This window comes from Microtus ochrogaster, unplaced genomic scaffold (assembly GCF_000317375.1).
Source record: "Microtus ochrogaster isolate Prairie Vole_2 unplaced genomic scaffold, MicOch1.0 UNK40, whole genome shotgun sequence".
Lineage (NCBI taxonomy): Eukaryota > Metazoa > Chordata > Mammalia > Rodentia > Cricetidae > Microtus > Microtus ochrogaster.
Genome location: NW_004949138.1, coordinates 2877760 through 2886153, shown reverse-complemented (window position 1 = coordinate 2886153; position 8394 = coordinate 2877760). Strand labels below are relative to the sequence as shown.

General features: G+C 42.5%; 1 protein-coding gene across 1 annotated transcript in view; it reads left to right on the top strand.

The window, feature by feature from the left end:
• Positions 1-1387: 1387 nt before the first annotated feature.
• Pp2d1 (protein phosphatase 2C like domain containing 1) overlaps positions 1388-8394 on the top strand; it is a 16807-nt gene continuing 9800 nt past the window's right edge. Inside the window, exon 1 of the mRNA XM_013354320.1 lies at positions 1388-1652. Within this exon, the coding sequence (XP_013209774.1) occupies positions 1624-1652 (29 nt within the window). The 5' untranslated portion in view covers positions 1388-1623. The remainder of the gene's footprint in view (positions 1653-8394) is intronic.

The window sequence follows — 8394 nt, the reverse complement described above, 5'->3', positions numbered from 1 at the left end:
CAGATGGTTGTGAACCACCATGTGGTTGCCGGGAATTGAACTCAGGACCTTTGGAAGAGCAGGCAATGCTCTTAACCACTGAGCCATCTCTCTAGCCCCTAATTAAGGTTTCTGTTGCTGTGATAAAATTCTATGACCAAAAGCAAGTTGGAGAGGAAAGGACAGGTTATAAATCACTAATCTCTCCTAAAAAACATCTCTCTCCCATTCTTCCCCTCTTTCTCTCTCTCTCTCTCTTTCTGTGTGTGTGTGGTCAGAGACAACGTAGCAGAGTTTGCTTTCTCCTACTATGTGGATTCTGAGGTCCAGCTTAGGTTGTCAGGCTTACCAAAGCCTACTGAGTCATCTCACTGGCCAGCCCTCCCTTCTGACTGTGACTGTGATGTGACCAGCAAGCCATCTCACTGGCCTGCTCTCTGCTTATTACAAGTTCCTATTGTCTAGATTTTCCAGTTGTGACAGACCATCATCTGGAATCGTGAGCCGCATGACCCCCTCCCCCTACAGCTCTTTCTGCAGAGTCTGTGTGCGTGTGCCTGCATGGTGATGGCCGAGGAGGACAGAAGAGTGCCAAGTCCCCTGAGACTGGAGTTACAGGTGGTTGGGAGCCACCATTTGGGGAGAGGGAATCAAACTTGGGTCCAGTGCTCTTAACCCCTGAGTCATTTCTCTAGTCTCCCATAATAATTGTTTTCAAAATCCCACAATTAACCAGAAATAAAATAAGAAAGCCAACCTCTTGAAAGACCCTACAGACCCCCTCTTCAAAACCCCTCAGCTAGAATGCTCCCGGGGGAACGTCCTGTTTGCTTTCGTAAGAACATCCCATGTGCTTGAGAGAGCAGGATGTCTATGAGATAGGAAGACTGCATGGCAGGATGTCAATAAGATAGGACATCAACAAAGCAGGTTGACTGCAAAACAGGATATCTATAAGATAGGAACAGGATGACTGTTGCCAGACATCCATGCTGAGAGAGGAAACCATTCATGCCCCCCCCCCGCCTCCTTCCAATAACCACGCTTTTGCTTCTGTAAACTTGCTTTTTGCTCTTCCCTATAAAAAGCCCGCCCTCCAGTTGGCAGGCGTGCAAGTCTTCTGAGAGATCTTGCCGCCTGCAGGTATCTGTGTCTACTCAATAAACCTCTTGCGATTTGCATCTGTGCAGTCTTGGCCTGTTCCTTGGCGTTGGGGAGGTCTTCTCCTGACAAAAGGTCCTCCTCGAGGGTCTTTCACTCTGATACTTTTATTCTGTGGAATAGGTGTGAGATGGTGCATTTCAAGCTTGAGCCTCCTTTAGAAACCCCACTGGGAAGTTGGCTAACACTCTTGGGACCTACTGTTTTAGATCCTGGATCACAAAGGTTGCTGTGGCTGGAATTCTAGGTGAGATGGTCAACATTCTAACAGGGAGCCTCCATTAATCAGGGAAGACCTCACCTCCTCCATCACTACCCCCTTCACTGTTTGCCATAACCACTTCTTCTTCACTCCTCCTTTTTTCCTCTTCCCATCCTCCTTATACTCCTCGTCTTCCTCCACCTGTGCACAAAATAGAAGAACAAACACTGTGAGACTGGAGTAAACTAAGAACAGAGAAAAAGTATTGCATCCAAAGAAACATGGAAATGGACCTGACTAGTGCTTTAAGGTATTTATTTATTTTGACTCTTAAAAAGAGTGATTGATTGATATGTGCGTGTTCCCATGGGGCCAAAAGAGAGCATCAAATGTCCTTCCCCATCACTCCTTGCCTGTTGTTATTGAGGCACCACTTCCTGCCCCTGAGCTTTGGGTTTTCTTGTCTGGACTGTAAGCCAGCAAGCTCTAGTGATCTTCCTATCTTTACGGTCCTTGGAGTTGGGGTTATGGGTATGCATGTGACACCCAGTTGTTTAGTGGGTGCTGGAATCTCACAATTGCTCAGCAAGTATGCTTAACCTCTGAGTCATCTGTTTTGATTAATTTTTCTTTGTTTGTTTGTTTGTTTGTTTGTTTGTTTGAGACAAGGTTTCTTTGTAGCCTTGGAGCCAGTTTGGCCTTGAACGCACAGAGATCAGCCTGCCTCTGCCTCCTAAATCCTGGGATTAAAGGCGTGAGCAACCACCACCTGGATGTTTTGATGAATTTTTTAAAGATTTGTTTTTTAATTATGTGTATATGTGGTGTGTGTGTGTGTGTGTGTGTGTGTGTGTGTGTGTGCAGGTGCCCAAGGTGTTCAGAAGAAGAAACATATCAGGTTCCCCTAGAACTGGAGTTACAGGCAGTTATGAGCAACCTAACATGGGGGCTGGAGTTGAAATCAGGCTCTGTACAAGAGCAGTAAGCACTCTTAACTTCAGAGCTATCTCTCTAGTCCCCTAAAATATTAAAATACATTGTTACTATCATTTTGGTTTTTTGACTTACAATCTCTCTCTGTAGTTCTGCCTGTTCTGGAACTTGCTATGTATAACAGGCTAGCCTTAAAATGTATTATTATAGTATATATTTGTGCTCATGAGGTGTGTGTGCATACATACCATTGGTGCACACGTGGAGAGCAAAGGACAGATTCCACCTGTGCACTTGTGGAATGGAGCTCAGGTTAGCAGGCTTGTGTGGTAAGTACCCCACAGTTTTTCAAGTTTTTACACCCTCCCCATTTTAACTTTTCTTTCTTTCTTTCCTTCCTTCCTTCCTTCCTTCCTTCCTTCCTTCCTTCCTTCCTTCCTTTCTTCCTTCTTCCTTTTTTTTTTTTTGTTCCAGACAGGGTTTCTCTGTTATTTTGGAGTCTGTCCTGGAACCCTGGAACTAGCTCAAGGCTATTGAGTTCAGGCTCACTAGGCTGACCTTGAATTTACAGAGATCCACCTGCCTCTGCCTCCTGAGTGCTGGGATTAAAGGCGTGGACCACCACCACACTGCTTATTTTCTATTTTTTTAATTTAATGTGTATGGCTGTTTGGTTTTTTTTTGTTTGTTTTTTTGTTTTTTCGAGACAGGGTTTCTCTGTGGCTTTGGAGCCTGTCCTGGAACTAGCTCTGTAGACCAAGCTGGTCTCGAACTCACAGAGATCCGCCTGTCTCTGCCTCCCGAGTGCTGGGATTAAAGGCGTGCACCACCACCGCCCGGCTGTGTATGGCTGTTTTGCTGGTGTGCATGCTTGGCATCTTCTGAAGCTGGAAAGAGGGTGTCAGATCTCGTGGAACTGGAGCCATGTGGGTACTGGGAGCTGAACCCACAGTCTCTGCAAGAGTATCAAGTATAACTGCTAAGTCAAGTCTACAGCCCTTATTTAACTTAATTTTGTTGTTGTTTGTTTGCTGTGGTGCCCTGGCTGACCTTGCGTTCACTCATTGTGTAGATCAGGTTGGCCTATCTGCTAGCCTATGATCCTGAGGGCTGGGGTTAAAGACTTGTGCCACCATGCCCACATCTATCTTTCTTTCTCTCTTTCTTTCTTTCTTTCTTTCTTTCTTTCTTTCTTTCTTTCTTTCTTTCTTTCTTTCTTTCTTTCTTTTTTTTCTGAGACAGGTTTTTGGGTATCGCTGGATGTCCTGTAACTCACCCTGTAAACCAGGCCAGCCTTGAACTCAGTTGCTTGAGTGCTTGGATTAAAGGCGTGCACCACCAGCACCCAGGCCAGTTCACATTTGAAATTATGTATATGTGTGGGTATTTGCACATAAGACCAGAGATGTAAAATTTTCTCAGAAGTAGACCAGAATGGGTGTTGGGAACTTCACTTAGGTTCTCTGAGAGAACTCTGGACATTTGTAACCATTAAGCTATCTTTCCAGTATCCCTCATTCTGTTAGCCAGGCTGATTTGACATCATAATAATTCTCCTTCTTCAGCCTCTTCAGTACTAGGATCATAGATGTGAGCCATTGGTAAAGTCTGACAATTTTACAAAAAGAGAGAAAGAAAAGAAATGAAATGAAAACTTGAAGGCCAGGCAGAATGATTCACAGGAGGATCAGAAATTCAAGGCCAGACTTGACTAACCTATCAAGTTAGAGACAAGTTAGTGTTGTATACGATCCTGTTGTAAAAACCAAAGCAAAACAAACAAAATCCCTAAGCTACAAAGGGCCTAAGATGGCACTTGCCACCTACCCTGATAGTCTGTCTGAATTTGTTTCCCAACTACATAGTGGAAGGAGAAATTCCCCTAATTTTCACACTTGGGCTGTGACCTATTCACATCCACACATATACACACAGATAAATAATAAATATTTTTACATTAAAACCTAGTTGGATAGTAAATATCATCATTAGATAATTATATCCACAATATTCTTTTTTCAGTATTTAATGGAAAATAATTTTTATACAGTATATTCTGATTATAGTTCCCTTCCCTCACCTTCTATATCCTCCCCACTCCCCTAGCCACCCAATTCCATACTTTCTTTTTCTATCTTTCTCTTTAGAAAACAGGCCAAAAACAAACAAACAAACAAAAACCCCACAAACTACAAAAAAAAACAAATAAAAAATAGAATAAAAACAAATCAAAAGTTCAAGAAGCACACAATACAAACCCCATAAAAATATAAAATCAAAAACCATAATGCATAGCAAAAGACTGGTAAGATTCAAAAACTGCCCAAACAAAGTTTAAAAAAAATAGTTGCAGAAATACCTTTGAGTTCATTTTGTCTTGGCCATCTACTGTTGTGTGTTGAGGTTTGCCCTGATGTGGAATATATGTGATGTCTCTCACAGCAAGAGACCCCTTTGGAGAAAGTTAACTTTCTCTTTGCAGGCAATTGTCAATTGGTGATAGCTTCTATCTTTGGAATAGGGGCTTCCGTCGTCTTCTTCTCCCTCTTAGCACTGGTGTTATGCCATGTCATGGGGCCCCCAAAGACCATCACAGAGCCAGCATTGAATGCAAATACACTGGGGTTTATTGATTACAAGTTAGCTCACTCGGACAACTATCCAACACACCAACTGCAAGGCAGGGTAGCACAAACCTTGGCATTTTGGGATTGGATAAAAGTATACAACTTTTGAATTTGTTGGTTGGGGTATAGGGGAATTTCAAAACAGTCAAAACAGTGGTTAATCAGGACCTACAAGGAGGTTTGAAGCAAGCAGATGTTGCTTGGATAGCCTGCTGGGTCACTTTGACCAGGGCAGGCACAGTTTCTTGGGAATGCTTATGACTTTGCTGGGCTACATTCACCCCCTTAGTGAGGTCCTGTCTAAAATGGAGTTCTTTCTCAAAGTGGAGTTTGTTCTTATCCTTCAATGGGACCCTGTGTGGTTTGGACTTGTGCAGGTCCTATGCATGCTGTCATGGTCTCTGTAAACATGTATGTCAGACTGTCAGAAGCTGTGAGAGTTACTGCAGATGAAAAGTGGTATGTAGTCAACCCAGCAGAGGAGGATTCTCTGGTGGAGGTTAATCCTGTCCAGGCAAGGCCTGCTGGACCATCAGCTCTGGAAACTTGGTGTCTCCCCAATACCACCTGGATTGTAGTGTGCACTCTCATGTGATGTGTATATGTAATCTCATGATCACATCTCAGTTTTATCGTGGGTGGTCAGGGAGATGTCTTTTCATTTATTGTACAATATTGAAATATAGAAAATATATTAGAACATGCTTCATAACTAGATCTATTTGTCCAACAAGAATTGTAGACACTTAAAAGCCTGCTTTGTTCTTTTTGCTCAGACTGACTGCACACAATTAGCTCACTTTCACCTCAGAGCAAGTATAAATTAGACTAAAGGCTTCTTGTAAATAGATAATAAGTTGAAAACTTTACAGCTATGCACAAGGTCAGAGTCACAGGTGTCCAACCAAGGTTGCTACACAAAGCACCCTAAGAAAAGCATGCCAATTCTTTGCTTGCCAAGTCTAGCTGATAAAAGACCTACGGACACTGTGCCACTGGGCTCTGATTACAGTCTTACTCCTGTAAATTTAGAATCTTGTGTTGCCATGGTAAATGGCTCAGCTACTTATTGCTTACCCTAGGAATGTGCTTTTGACAATTGAGAGGTTAACTTTTGTAAATTTTTTGTTGCTCCAAGCCTCCTGTAAAAAGAGAGGAGAAGGCTAGAGGAGAAGCTAGGAGGAATTAGAATTAGGACAGGAGAATTATAATAGAGACAAAAGAATAAAGAGACTTGTTTATTTTATTTATTTATTTATTTATTTATTTTTATTTTTATTTTGGTTTTTCAAGACAGGGTTTCTCTGTGGCTTTGGAGCCTGTCCTGGAACTGGCTCTGTAGACCAGGCTGGTCTCGAACTCACAGAGATCCGCCTGCCTCTGCCTCCCGAGTGCTGGGATTAAAGGCGTGCGCCACCACCGCCCTGCAAGAGACTTGTTTAGAACAGCATGGAGTGAGAGGATTCATTCTCCCTCAAATACAATGAATAAAAAAAGTTCATTTCACTTCCTGTAGTATCCGATCTGAACCTTGAAGAGGAACTTGGGGCTGAACCTCAAATGCCTCATTATTGACCTATTGTGTCTAATATCTGACTCCTTTGAGTTATCCATTACCTCTGACTTCTATGGTTTTTCCACTTCTTCTGTATATATCCCAGAACATCAAAGGAAGCAGTTTAATGGATGTGTCCTATTTTGGACTGAGTGTTCCAAAATCTTTCTCTCTACACATTGGTTATTTGTAGTCTGTGTACTAATTCCCATCTATTGCAGGAGGAAGCTCTTTTGATGGTGGTCAAATAAAATACTGACATATAGGTATAGCAAAATGTCATTAAGGGTCATTTTGTTGCTATGTTCTTTTAGCAGAACAATAGTATTTGGTTCTCCCCTAGGCCCATTATCTATCTAGTTTCAGGTCAGCCATGGGTTTCTAATTAGGACTCAGGGAGTGAGCAGTAAATCTGTTCAGGCAGTGGCAGGCTACTCCCACAACATTTGTGCCACTATTGCACCAGTGGAACATGCAGGAGGTCACCACTGTATCCTCAGGGTTTGTAGCTCAGTTGGTGTTTAGCTTTGTCCTTTGGTACCATGCAGAGTACCTTCTAAGATGAGGAGCACTAGTCAGCAGGGGTAAAGGCTCTAGGTGGTCACCATGTTCAGTGATGGTATATGTGTTGTCTTCAATAATAGGGCTTTACCACCAGTTTTCAGAGAGAACCGATAGCTTTGGCAATAACCTGTGGTTTTCAGATTTCCCTCGGGCCTCTTTGGCCAATGGCTCAATTAGAAGTAACCCATCCTTGGCATTGGAAGTTCCACTTTGCAGTGAAAAATGTTTAGTTGAAGCATTGTCTCTCCCATTATTTATTGACTGCAGTTAGATTTCTTTCACATATGTAAGTCTGCAGTATTCTTTCTGCTTTTGTTTTGAGACAGTATTTCTCTGTGTAGACCTGGGTGTCCTAGAACTCAATCTGTAGATTAGGCTGCCCTTTAATTCAATGAGGCCCACTTTCCTTATACCCCTAATGCTGGGATCAAAGGTGTATGCCACCACTGCTTGACTTGCTTACAGCATTCTTTAGAGTATTTTTTTTCTTCACTCTCTTAGCAATAGATGAATCTTTGTCTTCCTGTTAGACTATGCAGATTTAGGAATGAGCTACTCCTTTACCTTGTCCAAAGGAGAGATTCTGGCATAGCCTCCCCGCTGCCAACACTTTTCTCCCTTTTCCCTCCCTCACCCGCCCCCCCCTTCTTTCTCACCAGCTTGCTTACTTACTTGCTTCCTGGCTTGTTTGCTTGCTTTGTTTTGGCAGGATCTCAGGTAGTCCAGTTTAACCATGAACTTCAGACACTACTACTTTCACTTCCCTAGCCCTGGGCGACAGGTATTTATCACTGTACCTAACTCCTTTCTCTGTGCTCTTAATTTAGCTATACTTTGTTTTATTTTTTGAGCTAAGGTATCATTCTGGAGCCCAGCTATCCTTAAACTATATATCCCAGGTTGGCTTTGAACTTGCAGCAACCTTCGTTTTTAGCTTCCCTGGTGCTGGAATTACAAGCATGCACCACCACACTGAGCTATGACTGATGTTTTCATTCTAAGTATGGCTCCATTTTTGACAGAGCTATGTCATAGCTATCCCATAAACATGGAAAATTGAAGTTCTGATGTAGGGAGTAACTGCTGGTGAAGTTTTATTATTTCGTATTATGTCCCCGAAGGCCATCATAGCTCATAAAACTATATGCTCTACATGCATATTATTTTTTAAAGCAAGTGAAAATTTTATATACATTTTATTCAAAATAGCTTAAAACCTTTGGGGCTGAAGATATAGTTTAGGTGGTTTTGGACCCTGGAGTCCAATCACCAGGGTAGAGTCACTCCAAGAGACCACTCACACCTCAGTTTATGCAATATCAAGAGGAACTTTTATTCTGACGCTAGAGGTCCCTCAGCAGGTGAAGGACCTC